At 39.9% G+C, this 21,248-nt stretch overlaps 1 protein-coding gene across 4 annotated transcripts in view; it reads right to left on the bottom strand.

Annotated features, from left to right (window-relative positions):
* The window catches only part of LOC149178694 (sulfhydryl oxidase 2-like), a 284,209-nt gene that overhangs the window by 203,001 nt on the left and 59,960 nt on the right, over positions 1-21,248 (bottom strand). For all 4 annotated transcript variants that reach the window (XM_089420399.1, XM_089420398.1, XM_089420400.1 and 1 more), the window contains 2 exons: positions 7,117-7,141; positions 6,924-7,016 (listed from right to left, as the gene is read on the bottom strand). In XM_089420399.1, the coding sequence (XP_089276525.1) occupies positions 6,924-7,016; positions 7,117-7,141 (118 nt within the window). The remainder of the gene's footprint in view (positions 1-6,923; positions 7,017-7,116; positions 7,142-21,248) is intronic.

Genomic DNA, 21,248 nt, shown 5'->3' with positions numbered 1-21,248 from the left:
CATATAAATACAAGTTCTTATGACCCTTGGTTTTCATATCTAAGTCGTCTCTTGGACTTCCATGGCTATTCACATTCATCCACACCAACCCTCAACGGATTCAATGTCCAACAATTTCTCCTTAGAAATCTGGATCTGTTAATTATTGTTTATTGCATGCATGCAAATTATAATTATGCAGAAAATACAGGACAGCGAAATAAAAATCACAAACCACAATTGACAAAAGATATATGTAAGGAAACCCTTTAGGGAGAAAACCAGTTGGAAGGTGAGGTAACTCTGCTCTCTTTCTCTGAATAGAAAATGGATGCAGGTACAAAGAAGGCATGTGGCCCATGGGCTACTATAGTGAACAAGCCTCTCTGTGTTCTCTCTTGCTATCCCTCTTGGCTACTCTACTCATCTATTGAACAAAATCCACTCAAAAACAATGGAACCCCTTTCCCTACTAGCGGCCCAGTTATAACATAGCTTGATAGCCTACTAGTGGTTAGTTTTGACTCCTTTAACTCTTAATTGGAGTTGCAACATGGACTCTTCTAGTGACTTTTTCATCATCATCATCACATGGCTAGCCCTTTTTCCATGAATAATGGATGGCATCCTCTTGAATTATGGTGGTCAAAATAGGAAAGTCAACTTCCGAGTGGCATAACTTTTGCATACAGACTCCAATTAGGGTGATTCTTGAATCATTGGAAAGGTCTCTATGTGCAAATTAGGAAAAAAAGGTGTTGTGTTGAAGCAACAAAGTTTTACCTACAAAAAACGTTGTTTGATACCTCAAAATGCTCCTTGAAAGTTTTTGACCCATTTGCCAAACTAGGTTCCACTAGTAAAAATGATCATGTGAGTTGATTCCTCAACTTTTTCCACACTGAAATCATCGAGATGGATAACAAACAATGTAATGATCCAATCCAGATAATACTACCCAAAATATGAAGTAGGAAACAATTTATTGTTTGCAGTTCCATGCAGGGTAGGACTACCTTAGCCTATTTAGGTTAAGTCGTTCTTATTTGACTAAACTTTCAATGTTAAGAATTTTCAAGTCTTTATTCAAAGATATATAATTGCAGACATGTTAACACTCGTTATCAAGGCAAGATGAACTCAATCTAATAACTGACCATGTACCTATCTTGAAGTCTTTTACACGCGAGCAAAACCCAAGGAGGACTTAAATGATTCCCAAGTTTAATGAAGAGTCCATACAGGCTTAAGAGAAAATGTTGCATGGTGCCTCATTCCTCGGGTATCTAGGTACATTATAATACTTACCCAAAAATCAAGCAGCAAGCAATTTAAAGTTAGCAAATTCATTGAGGGTTGGACTCCCTTAAGCTAGCTAGGGCAAACCATTCTCATTTGACTACACCAACAACCTTTAGAATTTTTAAATTGTAAATGGAATACATAAAACTACATAAATGATAACACTCATTTTCGAGGCAAGATGGACTCAATCTAATGAATGACCATGTTAACTAGATTGAACTCTTTTAAACTTGAGAAAAACTAATGATGGTATCAAAATAGTTCCTACCAATAGCAGTTATAGGATAAGATAAGATAAGATAATTTTATTATTGTCCAATGAATGACCATAAATCGGCCAATGGAACAAAAGGATACAACCAGTACAAGTACATTGTGGGAGTGTAAACATAACTCCTAGAATATGCCAAAGCTAAATCTACGATAAAATGAAGTAAACAAGGATACAATAATAGGACGACCTCATAAACATGTATATAACCGAATCATGTAGAAGGCTAAGTGGATAAGTCCAGGGTTAGAGGTCGATGATGTCAAGAGTGCTCGAGTTTGATAGTCGATAGCGAGCGGGGTGATTATGGCACTAGCTCACTATCAGAGTCCTCTGGAGCCAACGAGGAGTCTAATTGCATGATCCTGGGGGGATGTAGGAGTGAGGTACACTCCTAACATTCGAGGCCAAAGGAAAGAAGCCCTAGATAAGTCTTTGGTTGCTTCATTAGGGTTGGGGAGGAACCTATCAGCTGGAGGGCCCTTATTGAGGAACCACCTAGTACTAAACCCTCTGACACTCTGGGTGTGAGTGAATTGATGTGTTGTTCGACACCTCCACAATGGTCTCGAGGGTACCGATTGGCCTCCCAATGGGGGTGCTAAGGTGAGAACCAAGGTCTCACTGCTTTACTATCTGAAATACCCTAGAAATCAACTCGTCGCTTATTGCTCTGATCAGCCAGATCAACCTGAAAGTACGATGTGATCATTTGAACATCCCCAAGTGAGGCGAGGTATGCAGGATTTGAGATATGTGTCTAAATGTCTCCCTAATGAAGAGGACTAGCATCTCTAATCAGGATACCGGAAGAAGGTAGAGAGGGATCCTTCGAACTCACTATATAAGCAACGATATCATTCTCTGATCTCATAGTATATGGGGCACCGAAAAATGAGGTGCATCTCAGTCTTTGGCTCCTATAGGTGGCATAACTAGCAGACCCTATCAGATTGCGGTATATGGCGATCTGTCTCAACCCGAAATCGATGGGACCCAACTTGAAGCTACCCCAATGGGATCCTAAGTGAATGCATCCAGTGCCTCCGAGTACAAGGGGGGCAGACAATGAGGCCATCTTGTAGCTCCAGAAAATGTTCTAAGTAGAAAGACATTTTTGAGCCAAGGCTCACCAAGAGGGATGTCCAAGTGACCTGAATCTATAATCTATAGATATCCTTTTTGATAGCCTGATTCAATATTTGTCGAGTCAGTAAGAGATGTGTTGGTCCATCAAGGGAGAAACTAAATGGAGGAAAGCACTTTGGGGAGATGGTCATTGAATGAAGGAGCCAAGATACCTTTGCGAACCATCCACGAGCACAACCTAAGGGGATATCCAAAGCAATGGCCTTCGAAGAACAAAGTGCAAGGTAGGGGTATATCTCTCTCCCATTAGCAGAATCTCTATGAACCCTAACTCTATGGAGGAAAGAGACCAAGCGAAAAAGGACTTCACGATGAAATGGGTGGACCCTGAACTCTGCTTAATTAATACACTACGAAATTGTGCATTTGTAGTAGAAGATACGTCATAGAAGCAGGGTCTAGACTCTCTCCATTGTGGCCCAATTTGATTGTAGTAAACTAGGTCCCCAAATCTCGAAGCCATAGAGGACCGTAGGTCTAATAATGGCCTCCATGAGGTGAAGCTTCCATGAGATGTCCTAGAACTGTGCCTAGAAGCATTGTTACTCGACGAGGGCTAGGGAGTTGTAGCCTTTACTGAGTCAAGGTTGGAGTGCCTATCGCATACCAAATCTGGGCCCTGTGAACAGTACCCCCAAGTAGGTGTAAGATTTGGTGATCTCAATCTATATACCATGGGAGCTTAAGTTTACGTCTGCAATAGGGTTCTCCAAGGCACTAAAGATCAAAACCTTGGTTTTACCTAGGTTGTCCTTCAGTTGTCGAAGGTCAAAGAAACTAGCCAATGCTCACTCTGTCTTTGTAATCCCTTAGAACCATGTCAAAACCTTTCTAGAAATAGACAAAGCAACTGTAAACCCGTGAAGAGCGATGGCAAGCCTCCTCAAAGATGGCTTTGAGGGTGAAGATGTGATAAATGTTTTGGTAGTCTAGGCAAAAGCTTGCTTGTCCTCTATCTCTCAGATGTCGACTCTCTAGTTCCTCATAAATCCATTGTTGTAGAACTATGTCATAAAGCTTGGAGAATGTGTGGCCCACCATGACAATTATGTAATTATTCCGATCAGCACTACTCCCAAGTTTTTGGATCGAATGGATGATGTGTCTTTTCCAAGAGGGGGGGGAATCCTAAACAAACCACATAGTTAAGTAGATTTGCAATATATGACTCAAGCAATTGAATGCCATGCTTGAGGAATTCACCCTAAAACCCATCCTCATCAGTTGCTTTGTTGGTATTCAACGCCCACGTTGCCTTAATAGCCAATTCAAAGAAGAGGTAGCATAAGGTGGGAGGGGATGGTGGATACAAGTGGGGGGGTTTCTAGGGATGTCGTAGAGGGAGGTGGTGTGGGAGAAGATGGTATGGGGTTCAAGGGTAGGAGGGATGCCATGATGTCTAGGAAAGAGGACCTGCCAAAAAACTTTCGGGGAGTGAAGGAGAGAATCACAAAGTTATTGTCTTGAGAGGAATGTTCGTTTTTGGCAATGAATCAGTCTACAGTAAGCTTTCCGAAGGTTAGGGGAGGAAGATGGGTCATGCGTAAGCGTGAGGCATACACGTTTATGGAAAGATCTGCACTCATCAGCAAACCAAAGGTTCATAGGACAAGTACCAAGGCTAGTTTGAGAGAGAAACTCGCGAGTGCAATGGGGTAGGAGTCAAGGGTTGCTTCCATGACGGCAATGGAAAGTGTTGTATTTAGCTATGGTTGTGTCTAAGGCTCTAAAGTCATAGATGGGAGGGAGAAACATTTTAATTCAAGTATTGTATGCATCAGCATAATCTCTACCAAAAAGGAAGGTGGTACAGGTGGTTAAAGGGGTGGTAGGGGGTACAGGGAGAGAAGAAGGGGATGTGGAGAGGGAGGAGGCGAGGAGAGCGTGGTCAGCCAAAGTGAGGTGAGAGTCTGAAAAGTGTTGGATCTAGGGGACGAGGTCCTGGTTGGCCAGGACATAGTTAACTTCACTAGCTCCACCACTATGAGGAAAGCAAGTAAACTCACCTGAGTCAAGGAAACAAGGACGCCCGTTCAGGATCAGGAGCCCATGGAATTCCCCTAACTGTAAGAGGTATCTCCCATAACATTTGAGGGGTCCATGTTTATCCTACGAGCTTCTATGAAGACCCATTGATGTTGGCTCCAACTCCTAGAGGCAAGGTGTATCATCTGATCTGTCATGGACAGGGACCTGCAAGTCTTTGGTGTGCGCATTAAAATTTCCCAGAAGGGTGATGTTACGAGAGATGAGTAGTGGGAGATGCCTGCAAAGAGGTCAAGGAAAGGGTCTCCCTCAAACTCCCTATGAAGTGTGAAGTGCGATGTGGCAGGTGGAAACTAGCACACTGCAACGTATGTCTTGGAGTAAGGGGTTGCTCGGATGGATCCGAACCCACAGAAATCTTGCATGCTCATCTATAGAAACCAACGTGACATGGCTCTGGAGGGAGTCTTATATAAGACATGCCACACCTCCTAGGCCTCTAACACTGTCAAACCTTGTCTCCTATAAGCAAGCCCATGCCCAGTGGTACCAATGAATCGAGGGTGGGCTCCGCATAGGACTCACACGTGTCTTTGTAATGAAAAGGAACTCACCGGACCCAATTGCAGCATGAAGTGTTCCTGGGGAAGACCTAAATACACCATTACAGTTCCAGCAGCCAATGGAGATGGTGCAGTGTTGCAAACATCTCGATAATCCCAATTTTATCGCAAAATCAAAATTTTTTTGTCCTAGCTGATGTTTGCCAATTTTTACTGATATTTTGATGGTATCTTAATTTTGTCAATGTTGTTGATTTTTACCAATATTTTCCCGATTTTTATGGTTTTTTGGGTTTCCAAACCCTTGTCGATTTTATCCCAATGCTGATGTTTGCAACATTGAGACGGTGGACCTATGCCCCCTATCATGTCCTCCATCTGAAAGCCACCGTCACTGCCTATCACTGCTCTACAACTTGAGTCATGGATATCTTATTCATGCGTTCTTGAATCATTTCAAGCTTAATCAATTCTTGGCAGCTCATGAGTATCCACACTGATCTAACCAAGCATGCTATATTCTGCACTCATCTCTAAGCATCCTATAGTGTCTGATGTAAAAGAGCTTATTTTATAGTTGTTTTATCCAATGTTGTGAACATCCCAATTTTATCTTGAAATCACGATTTTTTGCCGTAGCCGATGTTTGCCGATTTTTACAGATATTTTTATGGTATCTTAATTTTGCCAATGTTTGCTGATTTTTACCAATATTTTCCCGATTTTTACAATTTTTTGGTTTCCCGGACCATTGCGGATTTTACCCTGATGCCGATGTTCGCAACGTTGGTTTTATCTCGACTTAAAACTGGCACCCTTTATGTAGTCAATTTCGCAAGATGAGTTGTCATTTCCCTAGAGCAATCCATCACTGTAGCTTCTCTCAGTCAGTAGTCTGTGCTGTTTCCAAAATCTGATTTGACAGATATGCATTCCTTGCAAAAATATTGCATAGTCTTAGGTATTTGTCCACTTTAAGTAATTCAAACTTGCTTAAATTTAACATTCCTATGAGAAGATACTGTTACTTGGCATTAATTTGGTATAAAACCTTGTAAAGCCTGTAAAGGCCTTGATATTAATATTTGTAGAGATTTCATACAGATGATCCCATGCGACTTGAGAACGAAAGGCGTTTAGTTGACCTTATGCACTTGAAAGTTGAGGGTCACTAAAATATTTCAATCAGCAACCTGTGTAGCAATAAGATATAGAAGTGTAATTATTTTTTTCAATGCTTCCAAAAGTTCATATTCTTGCATATTTCTCCCTTGGCAGACTTTACAAGCAGAAAATTTTAAAAGATCCTCAGAACGCTGTGTATTTTGTTATTAGACACAGGAACACTAGATTTGTGCAAAAACCTTTAAAAGTGCTGGTATAAATTTTGACTACAGTGAACATAGCCTTTATCATGTCAGCATTCATAAAGAACTATCATAGTTCAAATAGGATATAAATCCACACCTTCAAATTTACAACTGTGAGCTCTCAAACTGCAGGGTTATGTCCTGGGTATCATTCTTTTCCTACATGGACACTTATAAACTCACTACCATATTCTAAGAGCATGGCATACTCATTGCCTTCCAATTTGTGATTTTGATATTTATAAGCTAGAGAGTAATCTTCCATGTTTTTTGGCCAAGACAATTGGAAAGATGACATACCTGCAATGCACAGTCCACCTTAGCCATAAAAACAGTACCAGGATGCACTGCATCACGTCCATTAAAAAGCCTAGCAACTTGTTCATAATGAGGCTGCAGTATCATAAAGCATTGTCAATCTGGGAAAGCCCCTTGAAAGTTAATTAAAACAAACAAAACTAAAAAAGAAACTTGTATAGTTCAGATTAAGTACCTTGTAATTTCGACAAGCAGGGCACCTGCATTTAAACACAAAGACGATTTAAGATTCTCATCTAAAATAAATTATCTGAAGCTTTCAACCAAGAAAATAACAGTTTCTGAACAATGCATCTACTCTGTCACATATGTTTAACTAGAAAATGAAATTGATTCTTAACTCATTGTCGTTTAAAATCTCACTAAGCATGCTTCAGATCTTTGAACTCTGAACTGAAGACACAGACACTGCTCTTAATAATAAGAGCCTTCATCATATAATAATAAATCTTTTAAAGAATATTGAGTGGGCATTAAACCTGGTTTAAATTTAATAAGGCTAGTAACTGGTTTAAACATTTCAGATGTTAGACACTAAATGTCCAACTTTAGGTTTTTCACCTTAAACAGCACATAACATGATACAGCAAACAATAACAGGAATTAAGCATTAACATTGTCCATGATTAAAAAACAACCATATACTAAGAATGGAAATGCTAACTTAAAGCAAACATCATATCCCATCGCTCTTAGTATTATTATATTCAAATGTGGAATAACAGTAAATTACCATATAGCAGTTACAGTCACAGCCCAATATGTGCCGATCTATAGTGGGAAACCCGAGTACCATTTGTAACAAACTCTACAAAATACATATTTATTTTCCAAATATACAATCATGGGACATGTCCCAGCTATGTTATTTCTCAACCTAAGTGCGACCCTAGCAGATCACATACACTAACATCTGAAATGTTCATCTAGTATCCTTATATAAAATCAGAAAACCTAACCACTAGCCAAAAAGCACATTAATGAGTTGGCTCTACAAATAATTGCCCTTTACATAAAGGCTTAGTCAAAATTAACCATTAGGATAAATGACCGTACAACACTTGTCCAACGCATGAATACTTGCTAGCCTCCTGGCTACACTGCTATGTAAGCCTGTGCCACCTGTCCATGAAAATGTCTTCAGCGATTTTTTACTCTAATGCAAAAATTCTATCCAAAAACCTTTCCACTGTTCTGCTTTGTCGTCAAGCCAGTCAATGTACTGCTATCTCGATTCTCAACTTACCTTGTCTCAACTTGTCTTTGTCTCCATAACTTCTCCTGCTCCATCCTCTGTCCTCGCTATTTCTGCCACTTTTCATCTCTTCTATCCCCAGCTTCTTTCTTTTCATCTTCCTTGTTTTGTTTAAGTCTTTCCTTGCACAAGTCCCATCCCTTTGCCCCACTCTGCTCGATGTCTCCTTTTCCCTTGTCCTCTTTAGTCAACCTTTTTCTTTACCTCTCCCTTCTCAAGTCTTTTCTTCATCCCTTTCTTCCCTAAGTACTCTATCTCCATCTCTTTATTTCATTCCTTTCCGTTTGGAGTCTTGTGGTCCTTTGTCCTATGTCCTCTACGAGATCTCTGCCCACACGGTCTTGTCTTTCGTTTCCGATGTCCCTTCTCTTTCATCCACTTTCTTTTCTTCTAACTTCCTTTTATTGTCCTCATGTATTAGGAAACCTGTCCTTTTATGTCCTCTAGTACCGACATGTTATGTCGCATTCATATCTCTAGTTGTACTTGTTATATTCTCGCTCATCTCTCCTTGTTTTCATATACCCATCCTTTCTTGGCCCACTAACTTTGTCTTTGTCAATTCCGCAATGAGAGACTCAGGGATTTCTCCATAATGTGCTAAAATTCTTCTATCCCATTATGTAAGAAAGGCCCTAATATATTCTTCCATAGGCTTCTCAATCTTTATGATGTTTATACAATTTTGTATGTGATTGGAATTGTCTTCAGACCATCCTTATCCTCATTTTTGCTTCTCAAACAGCTATGAACCCCAAGGTTGGTTGGTGAATATACCATGTCACCCAACCCGTTTTTACTTCTGACCACTACATTGTTGAATATGGACCCTTGCCTTCTTAGCCTTTCGTCAAACTCTCCAACCCTTATAACACCATATTTTGTCCCTTCTTTTTCCAAAAATCCCATTTGAGTCTTCCTTGAATTTTTGTCAAATCCAACATGGCTTCTAATATTGTTGTTAGGACTTTAAGTGCATCCTGGGCAATCATCATTATTAAATCGCTTAGTTTTGTCTCAAATGTCTTTTTGCATCTTACCTATGTCCCTTCATTGTGGTTTACCAGATCATACTAATTGAAAATTAGGTTAAGTTCTTCAATTCTGAACATTGTCTTCTCCATATCCATCCTTGGTAGTGAGGATATAGGTTTTGAGCTCTTGTCTCCATTTGTCCAACTCATTTCTCAAGGTCATAAAGTTTCATGTCTCCTCAGCCCATAACTATTTTTAAGTCCTTCACAATTTGTCTCAATTGAACATCAAAGTACTATGAGTGTGTACACAGTGGTAGTTGCCTCCAATCCCTCGTCAACTTCTCTAAGTCTAAACAATGATATGCACTATTGGACAAGGAATTTTGGGATTGTGCTACAACTAATGTCCTCCAATATTTCAATTTGCTTCTTCAACAAGTTTATCCCCCTATTCTTGACCTTAATCCATTGTGACATTTCTTCGCATCTTTGTGAACACCTCATGGATCCCCTTGAAAAATCACAATGCATCCATCATTAAAGGCCTTATTGCAGCTTGACTAAAGTCATAGTTCTTCACAATCATAAATACCTTCGGTTTATCCTCTATAGCAATGACATTTGGGCAATAATCTTCTTGTTTGTCACATTGAAAGACAATTAAACCCATCCTTTGTCCACAATCTTCTTTTCCTTACCCCCTGCTCCTAAAGCATCTCCCATAGGCACATTAGACTGCACTGTCTTCTTAGGAATGGAGACTAGCCTCTCTGTCCTTACCAAGGAAGTTCCAATTCCTATGTAACTTCCTGTGGTCTTCAATTTTAATGTAGTGTCCCCGTAGTCATGACCACCTATTTCATGTCCTTTATAATGTTCCTCTTTAAAACTTTTTTCCAAAGTGTCCCCTCTCTCTTTCTTCGCCGCTGAAGTTGTCCTCATCTTTCCCTTCTAATCTATCTGCTTCACATCCTTCCCCTTCCTTGATCTCAATCTCTTTTTCTTTCCCTTTGTAGTTTCTACTATCTTCAAATGTCCTTTTTTCTTGTGTCTTCTTTCCTGCTCCCTCTCCTTGTTGAGAATAATATATTGGACAGGAACTTCCACACATGTTCAATGTGAACATGTGAGAAGCAGTTCGAAATATTTTCATATATATATATATATATATATATATATATATATATATATAGTTCTATTTTTGGAAAAATAATTCTATTTTATAATTAACTTTTGTAAAAACTTAAAAGTGAAAGTCTCATATTTAGCAGTTGAATCGAAAATTGTACTTAGACTAGGAGAAATCTTAAAATAGATTATCCAGTGAAAGTATTAAGATAGGGCAAGGTAGAGGCTTTCTCACACACTTAATCAGTTAAGCAAGTCGAGCAATAAAGATGGAGAGAAAGTTAGCAGCAAGGAAAATCATTTTCAGCAGCACGCAGTCTCATATAGATCCATACAGTTGTATGGATTCCATACAGCAGGGAACTGCTATTGCTGTTTTTTCAGCAGCTATACCTCTTAAACAGCTTGTGAAAGCTAAACTTCGGGATGATTTTTGATGTATGTGCAATGCTGTTTTTTGGACAGCATGTGTGATTTCCATGCAAGTTCTTTTCGAAGGAATGAAAAGTTGATCTGAAGGAGTAATTACCTGGGTATCTGGAATTAATTTTTATGCTTCCACTATTAAATTTCTAGCTATTGTGTGATTGATGATATGATCTGAAATTTAATTTCAATGCTAATTCAATTCATCAATGTATTTGTTTGATTGAGATAATATGGACATTAGTAACTTAAGGCTTGGAATTCTAACATAGCATCAAAGCTTGATCTCTGATTGAGATTCTCAGGGATTTGCTTCATTAAATCTATTGCTTGGAAGAAGGACCAAGAGTAAGAGAATTGCAAAGTTTTATTTTTTGATTTGGAAGTTTGTGAAATAGATCTCAGAGATAGCAGCAGCAGGCCTCTGATTTGAGGATAGATTGTATGGTGCTTTGAACTTTGTAGCATGGGAAGTGAGAATTACACTTTTACTAAAAGAGAATAATCTTTGGGATATTGTCAAGGATGTTGTGACTCTACCTATAGATCAAAAAGGCTTGGCATCTCACAGCAAAAAGGAAGTGAAGGGAAAGCAGACGATCTTAGATGCCATAAAGAACCATTTGATCCCTTTTCTATCCAAGAAGAATTCAATAAAGGATCTGTTTGATGCCCTACTTGGTCCCTTCCAGAGTCGGAAAATAAATAGGAAGATGATATTGCCAAACAAATTCAGATCCATAATGATGACTAAATCAGAGACAATCACCAATTACCTTATGAAGATCAAACAGATTCATTATCAACTTGTAGTGGTTGTGGAGAAGATTGCAAATACAAAGCTAATGAACATGGCAATAAATGATTTCCCAACTTCATGGGAACCATCTGTCAAAGGCATTTGCAATTGGGAATACCTTCCTGACTTTGAAAGGCTTTCAAATCACTGTGTCCAAGGGAGACTCATATGGAGTCAAAAGCCAGCAAGTAGGATGGTGAACACCTAGCTCTATTGGTCAGTCAAGCAAGGACAGAGGCAATGGACCCAACAAGGATAAGGGAAAGAGTGAGGAGTCAACCTCACAACCAAGGAAGGACTTCAGTATAATCAAGTGCTTTGTTTGTCATAAGCACGGTCATTATGCATCACAATGTCTAGGGAAGAAGGGTAAAAGGAAGCAACAGTAGAAGCAGGTATCAATCTCTGCAAAAACTCAATTGAAGGAGTTCATTGCCAAGTTTGATAAGGATTTCTGGATGATATCTTGCCTTTCTACCAACATGATTCCAAGGGATGCATGGTATGTGGACAGTGGGGCATCTCAACATATGACATGATCTAAATTTGATCTAGGATCTTTTAGAGTGACTTGGCTTGTAAAAATGTTCAAGCGTGAATGATAAAAACTAAACCAGCATAATAACTAACTCAAGCATGAAGCTTTAATGACGATGCAATTTAAAATGAAATGTAGAAGATCGAGACAAGAAGAAAATAGACACAAAACCACTTGATAAAGAAGTTCGTCCAATGTGGACTATGTCTTTAGATCCTGCCTCCAAGGGAGTGGCCTCTTTAATTAACATGATGCTAAGCCTCAAATGCTTTATTACATCACCCAAATGCCTCCAAAAATCCTGCTACAAAACAGAGCTTTTTGCTACTAAATTGAGTTTTTTGCTACCACAACTCCTTTGGTTGCTACAAAAATCAAGCTCTCAAAACCTCCACTAACTTACAAAATATGCAAAAGCTCAAAACCAAGCTTAGATGCTCTCAGCACATCAAAGCTTCACACCCAATGCTCTCTCAAAAAGATCTCTGTCCCCATCACAATGGCAAGCATATATATAACATTTGGTGGACTGAAAATCGAGCCCACGGGCTGCTGGAATATGAGCTTGGTTATTCTAAATATAAACATTATTATAACCATACTCAGCGGTGTTATAATAACCATACATTAAATATGGTTAACAACCATATTACAACAATATACCGGCGCTCAATTAATATACAACGAACCATGCCATATATAAATTGTCGCATATTCCATACAACTAATCATGGCATGACAATTGGGCTTCGACTAGCATGTTGTCGGCCCACGTATAAAACATATGTTATAACAAATAAAACCATATCCCTGCGGTTATAACAACCCATGCCAAAATAAAATGGTGTTTTTCAACCAACACATAGTGGTCCAATCACATACCACCATGCCCTCGGCCTTCATGCATATGTTTTATAGCCACCATATGGCATGAACCATATTACAAATATGGTATATTCTTATACCAATAACCATATTAATTCAAACAAATCCGTCGTGCACTCCAACAAACCACGTGATATTTGGTAGATATATAACTGTATATATAGTGCTTATTCCCAACCATATGTTCCAACGGCATATCCATTTTAAACAATGCCTAAACTTGGCGGGTTGGTTGGCAAAGCCCACCATCTTTGGCGAGCTCCACCCCCCTTTTCCAGTGTCCCAACCATACAATGTTAAATAAAACATTGTCACCATTGTGTGATGACTTGACATGTAGATTGGTGAGTTAAGGTGTTCCGTTGTTATGCCGGAGGTTAGGAGTTCAAATCCTGTCGAGTGCGCCCATTCGTTCAACCATAATTTTGACCACTTGTCACTGACCCAGGGCCATTTGGCACCCTATCCTAGGCAACGTGGCACCCATACATTTGGCCACGTGTTGCCCATCCAGTGGGCCACGTCAACTGCCATTGGTTAGCCACGTCAATTGCCACATGTCAAGCTCCAATTTGCCCACACCATCCATCCATACAGGTCACGTATCAGCTCCAGGGTGTGCCACGTAAGAATTGACCTTGACTTTTTGCTTACTTTGACCAGAACTTCAAACTATGATAACTTTCACATACGGACTCAAATTGACGCAATTCAAGTTGTGTTGGAATCATCTCGTCGAGCTCTTCGACATGATGATATTTCCATCAACTTTTGGAGAATATGAATTTTAGGCCTTTTCTAGATCCTCCCATATCAATCCTCCTCATTGAGAGGCTTTTGGACCTCCAAAAGGTTATTAATCAGAAGCTAAGTGAGGGAAACACCTCCCCACTTGTCCAATATCCGTCCACCATGTTTTGTGTACCTCGCTCATCACAAAAAGTTGTAAAACAATTATGACAACTCAAACCATACTATTACCCATTTGCATTTTCTCACATTCTTCTGCATTTATTACTCTAGCTACCACCCATGTACAACACATTAGCAACAATAACAAATACAAGAATGTTAAAGAAAATGAGCTAACATGTTTAATCCTCTTGACAGGTTTCCAAGGCAAATTCCCATGTTGCGATGTCGATGTTTCCTGAAACACATGATAGTTAGACATACATGTAACTACTTCATTTCCATGCTTCAGATCACCTACTTTTTTCAACTTTACAGACATGAGCGAAGAGGTTTTGCTTGCATACATGAGCCTCTTCAACTTCCCTGTTTTCACCAACAAGGAATCAGCTTCAATCTTCTTGTCCTTCTTCGAATGAAGCTCTAGATGGAGTTTCAAACATTTAGCTTCCTCATGTCCACCTTTCTTGCAGTAAGTGCAAAGGCTCTTTAACATCGAGCCTTTCTCGACCTTCTCTTTTTTCCAATGTGGAGATGGCTCTTTATGTCATGTCCCTTTCCCGGACGACATAACCTTCCTATACAAAGCCATCCTTTTCCAACACTTGGCAACACTATGGTTATTTAACCCACAAAATGTGCATGGTTTCCTATACCACAAATTTACATTGCCAATTTTCCTATAATCAAAAGGAACTTTGGAATAATTAGCTTTAGTGTACCTTAGATGGTTTTCTTTGGCGCACGCATGCCGAGTAGAATTTGTATTCGTTCTTCTCTTAGACATCTTGTGTGCTTTATCGTTGGCTGAAAGTGATGTGCCTTCGCTTCTCATAGGTTGTTATTGTAATGATTCTTCCTTTGGAGAATTCCTTGCTCCCACTACTTTGGAGCATTCCCCTTTACGATACCCCAATCCTGCATATCGAAGTCTTGCTTCCACCTTTAAAGGTTTATTTTTTTACCTTGGCCATGAATTCCAAGGCCCTTTCCCTCATAACCCATCTTGGTTAACAACCTCAATCCAACACTTTGAGATTGTTTCTCAAAATCACCAAGAGAATGAGGAGGAGAGTGAGAAGAATGAGGAGCCATTTCTGAGTCTTTATCTTTGACTTTCTTCGACAAGCTTCCTTTTCCAAACTCCTTCCATTCTTGATACATTCATCAACCATGGCCTTCATCGCCATTGAAGATTCACGAAACTCTTTCTCGAAACCAAAATGATTCTGCTCTCCTTCGTGTAACAACATTTCTCTTCTTCGAGTAAAGCTTCTCGATGCAATTTTCAAATTGCCTTCAATAAGTGTTCCTTCACCTTGCTTGAATTTATTGCCGGTTATCATGCACACTAACAAACCACCATCAAACTTGCTCTTATACCACTTGATCTAAACTTGATCTAGAATCTTTTAAAGTGACTTGGCTTGTAAAAATGTTCAAGCGTGAATGATAAAACCTAAACCAGCATAATAATTAACTCAAGCAAGAAGACTTTAAATGAAGATGCAATTTAAAACGAAATGTAGAAGATTGAGACAAGAAGAAAATAGACACAAAACCAATTGATAAGAGAGTTCGTCCAGTGTGTACTAAGTCTTCGAGTCCTGCCTCTAAGGGAGTGGCCTCTTTATAATATGATGCTAAGCCTCAAATGCTTTATTACATCACCAAACCACTTCCAAAAAAGCCTGCTACAAAATGGAGTGTTATGCTACAAAACTAAGCTTTTTGGTACCAAAACTCCTTTGGATACTACAAAAATCAAGCTCTAAAAAAATCCTCTAACTTACAAAATATGCAAGCTCAAAAGCAAGCATAGATGCTCTTGACACTTTAAAAGCTTCACACCCAAATCTCTCTCAAAACTCTCTCTGCCCCCGTCGCAATGGCAAGCATATATATAGCATTTGGTGGACTAACAGTAGAGCCCACGGGCTACCGAAATATGCACATGGCTATTCTAAATATAAACATTGTTGTAACCATACTCAACGGTGTTATAATAACCATACATTAAATATTGTTAACAAACCATATTACAACAATATATCAGGGCTCAATTAATATACAACGAACCATGCTATATATAAATTGTCGCACATTCCATACGACTAACCATGGCATGACAATTGGGCTTTAGCTAGCATGTTGTCAGTCCACATATAAAACATATGTTATAACAAATAAAACCATATCCTCGCAGTTATAACAACCCAAGCCAAAATAGAATGTTGTTTTTTAACCAATGCATGGTGGTCCAATCACATACCACCATGCCCTCCGCCTTTGTGTTTATGTTTTATAGCCACCATATGGCATGAACAATATTACAAATATGGTATATTGTTATACTAATAACCATATTAATTCAAACAAATCCATCATGCGCTCCAACAAACCAAGTGATATTTGGTATATATATAATCGTATATATAGTGCTTATTCCAACCATATGTTCCATCGACATGTCCATTTTAAACAACCCCTAAACTTGGCAGGTTGGTTGGCAGAGTTGCCATCTTTGGCGGGCTCTACCCCCCTTTTCCACCATCCCAACCATACAATGTTAAATAAAACATTGTTGCCATTGTGTGATTACTTGACACGTAGATCGATTGGTTAAGGTGTTTCATTGTTATGCCAAAGGTTAGGGGTTCAAACCTTGTCGGGTGGGTCCATTCGTTCAACCGTAATTTTGACCGTTGACTCAGGGCCACATGGCACCATACATTGGGTCATGTGATGCCCATCCAGTGGCCCACATCAGTTGCCATTGGTTAGCCACGTCAATTGCCACGTGTTGAGCTCCAATTTGCCCATGACATTAGTCCGTACAAGCCAGGTGTCAACTCCAGGGTGTGCCATGTCAGCATTGACTTTGACTTTTTGCTTGCTTCGACTTGAACTTCAAACTCCGGTAACTTTCGTATACGGACTCAGATTGTCACAATTCAAGTTGTGTTGGAATCGTCTCGTCGATCTCTTCGACATGATGATATTTCCATCAAATTTTGCAAACTATGAATTTTAGGCCTTTTCTAGATCCTCCCAGCTCATGACATCAACATGACAAGAGTTTTCTAGTTTGAAGAAGTAGGACACAGGAGTACATGTTGAACTTGGTGATGAAGAGAAGTACCAAGTAGTCGTGGTTGGTATTACTCCCTTCCAGCTCAAGTCAGGTACTTCATTAGATTTTGATAATGTCTTGTTTGTTCCAAGTCTCAAGAAGAGTTTGCTTTCAGTTTCAGCCATGGAGGATAAGAAATTTGCAGTGGAATTAAAGAACCAACAAGTCCTCATCAGGCCGAAGGGTTCTAGATTAAATATAGCTCAAGAAATACAGGTTAGAGAAGTTAATTTGTATAGGTTGCAAGATGAACCTATTCGAGCCATAGTGCATAACAATGAAAACTTCTGTGAGTGGTGGCACAAGAGGACGAGGCACCTGTATCACAAGGCATTTCCTATTATGAGGGTGAGAGTCATATGTCTTCCAAAGTTCAATTTAAGCAACATGGTGTATGAAGAGGGTGCACGCCTGGCAAGCATGCTAAGAATGTTTTCCCAAGCAATGAGCACAGTTCTAAGGGGATTCTAGACCTAACACATTTAAATATTTGTGAATCGATGTTGGTAGAATCAATAACAAGCATGTATTATGTTCGTTAGATTTACTTAAAACCCAGTAAACTTATTTGCAATTTTCTAAGTGTAAAAACCCAGAAACACAAATAATTGATATTCTGGAAACTTAAATCGCAAATACACTAAGTTTTCTAACTTAATATGCATGTCGAAAAATAAATCAAAAGACAAACACATCAACCATAGAACATAAGATATACTCAGGAAACCCCAACTAGGGAAACCCTAAAACGTTGTGTGCAATTATTATTCTTTTGTAGTAAAAGATTTTCTTCTGAGATTTACAACAAGGGAGAAACTCCTGAGCTTATCACAGAAATACCACTGATCAATCCTCTAAGATAAATCGATCTAATCACTGCCTCCTCTATATGCTAAAAGGTTGAGTGAATTTGCATGTTTACTCACTCGTGTGAGCGCAAATCCTCTCCTCCAAAGCACACATGCGAACTGGAGTTGCACAACTGATCTCGGGGCTAAGGCAATTTGGCCTTTACTTGATCTAAATCTCTCCTGGAAGTTGAACCTCTAGAACTATTTGAACTCTCGACTCTTCCTTCGTTGTGCTCTCAAACCTGATTGTGCTCAACTAACTTGCCACTAACTCTCTCTATCTCCTCATATAATTTCGATTTCAACCCTAATCTCCTTCTCCATGGGTGAGATTAAATCGTGATCAATGGTTGAGATTAAATCATAAGTTAACTTAGAAACTTTTACTTTTTCCCAAGTCTAACTTTAGGAAATAGTTAAATAAATTAATATTCTGCTAAAGTAGCAATCTTCTATGTTCTTTTGTTAGTCTTAAACTTAGACAAGCAAAACACTTCTTCTCTACTCCAATCAACATTCCCTCTTAGGGAGGAAGGTGTTCTACACTACACTCAACTTCTCTCTAAGGTAAACAAATTTGGTCCCTATTGGTCAAAATGTCTACTATCTGCTCCTTTATTGGTATCTACTAGAGTGTAACAATACCTCTCTGAACAATATCTTTGATGTGGTGATAATGTATGTCGATGTGCTTGGGAGTGATCATGAAACACTTGATTTTCATAGAGCTTGATGCAACTTTGACTGTCACATTGTATCATTGTAAGCTCCAACTTTATCCTAAACAATCCCACGAGAAGCTTCCTCAACCAAACAACTTCGCGCCCCGCCAAACTAGTGGCCATGTACTCAGCCTCGACTGAACTCAATCCAACTGATCTCTGCTTCATGTTGAACCAAGAAATAGTTGTTTATCCAACCTTAAACACGCATCCCAATGTGCTCTTCCTATCTGTGAAGCTCCCTGCCCAATCTGCATCAATGAAGCCCTCAAGCCTCAACTCATCGACCTGTCTAGACTCTATACCACAATACATGCTCTACTATCCCACTGAGGTATCTCAACACGTGCTTCGCAACAACCCAATGCGCTCTAGTTGGCTTGACCAAAAACTGGTTCAAAAAGTTGACTACAAAACATATATTTGGCCACATGTTCACCAAATACATTAGCGACCCAATCATCTGTCGAAAAAGTGTGGGATTACTCGCTTCTATCTGGATGTATCCACCTTCCTCCAGTTTGTGACTAGAGGCATGGTCATGGGCCTGCAATCTTGCATGTGAAATCTCCTCAAAATCTACAAAGCGTACTTGCCCTGTCCCACGAAGATCTCTCCATCACCCTGCCAAACCTCCAGCCCAAGGAAATAGTGCATCAACCCCATATCCTTCATCTCAAACTCGCCTACAAGATCTCCCTTCCACTCTTGGATGCACTTGTTTGCGCTTGTCAAAATCAAGTCGTTCACATATAGCACCAAAATAAGCGGCTCACCTCCAAAAACAATGTAATAGAGGTTAGGGTCAACTTCACTCTTGGTGAAGCCCAATCCCTAAAGTTAACTGTCTATCCAAGCATACCATGCCCATGGAGCTTGCTTGAGCCCATATAAAGCTCTCTTGAGTCTGCATAAGTGTCTCTATTGCATGTCTCAAATCCCTCTGGTTGCTTAATCTAAATCTCCTTTGCAACAACCCCATTGAGGAAGGTTGTCTCATCTAGTGGATCTTCCATCACATCTGTGTTGCAAACGCCTCGACATACGAATACCTGGAAACTAGGGCAAAGGTCTCATCATAGTCAACTCCCTCTATCTACGAGAACCCCATTGCCACAAATCTCTCCTTGTACTTCTCGATACTCCCATCAACTACATGCTTGATCTTGTAGCCCAAGCGAGAGCCTACCACAAATTTGCCCTCTGGCCTTAGCAACACCTCCCAGACATCTTTCTTCATGATGGAGGCATACTCCTCCACCATGGCATCTCTCCACACTTGCTAAGTGGCTACCTCTTGATAACTAGAAGGCTCGACAACTATCAACTCGGTCATAAGTGCCATGTATCCCATGTACCTCTATGGTTGTCTTCTCTATCAAACTGAAGTACTTGGAGCACCAACTTGTTCCTGCACCTACTAGATCAATTGATAAGCCCATATCGCTCTCCTTCTCTCTGTGCTGGGAGTCACTAACTGAGTGGGCTCTACTCGCTCTTCCATCTGCGTGTCCTTCTCGTCCTCATCCTGCCCATGCATAGTTGTGGTCTGAGGTACTGATTGAGCTACCTACTTGGGAGCCTGTTGTTGCTCCTCATGCATAGTAGCCTGCTCACACTCTAAGACTTTCTCAAAGCCCTATCCTCAAACTTCACATCTCTCCTGATGATTTTCTTCCTTTGTGATGGAATGTACACTCTGTACGCCTTAGATGTCTCACTGTAACCCACAAAAATGCCCCTCTCTATTGTGGACTCCAGCTTCTTCCTTTTCTCCTCTGGTACATGGCAATATACAAGGATACCAAATATGTGGAAATGAAACACATTTGGTTTCTTCCCTTGAAATGCCTCCTCTGGTGTAACTCACCCCAACACTCTATGTGGGCCCTAGTTCTGCAAGAAAATTGTCGTATTGAATGCCTCAACCTAAAGGAACATGGGCAACCCCTAGTCATGCAACATCGCTTTGGCCACTCCAACTATGGCCCTATTCTTGTGCTTTTCCACCCCATTCTGCTAAGGATTATATGGTGTGGTCAACTCCCTCTTGATGCCCTCCTTGGCACACAACTCCTTGAATGCATTTGAGGTGTACTCCCCACCATTGTCAGACCTCAACGCCTTGATCTTCCTACTAGTTTGGTTCTCAACCAAGGCCTTAAACTCTAGAAACTTCAAGAAGACCTCATCCTTCTTCTTCATGAAAAATATCCAGGTCTTCCTGGAGTGATCATCTATAAAGGTGACATAATACTTGTACCCACTAAGGGATACTGTAGAGAAAGGACCACATACATCTAAATGAAAAAGGTCCAAGATACCTTTGGCCCTGTCATCTCCACTAGGAAAAGATGACTTGGCATTCTTACCAAGTGTGCAACTGTTGCACACCTCATGTTGATCCACGCCGCACTATGGCAACCCTGTTGCTATCTCCTTGAGAAATTTTAGTGCTCCATAGTGCAGATGCCCCATGCGCCTATACCATAACTCTCCAAGCTCGCTGCCTAATTCACAGCCTCCTCTGCTAGTCAATGTTGCAGCTATATCAAACTGCAATCTGTATAGGCTCTTGTGCCTAACCCCAATCTAGTTTGGCACCTTGGAGTTTAAGGGTTTTATAAAAACCTTGCCCTATCTAAAGGTTACCTCATACCCCTTATCCTCCAATGTTGAAA

Source organism: Pinus tabuliformis, chromosome 4_1, assembly GCF_031772625.1.
Source record: "Pinus tabuliformis cultivar Carrire ecotype Pingquan chromosome 4_1, CPIR1, whole genome shotgun sequence".
In the NCBI taxonomy this organism is placed as follows: Eukaryota; Viridiplantae; Streptophyta; class Pinopsida; order Pinales; family Pinaceae; genus Pinus; species Pinus tabuliformis.
This window is presented reverse-complemented; position numbering and strand designations above follow the sequence as displayed.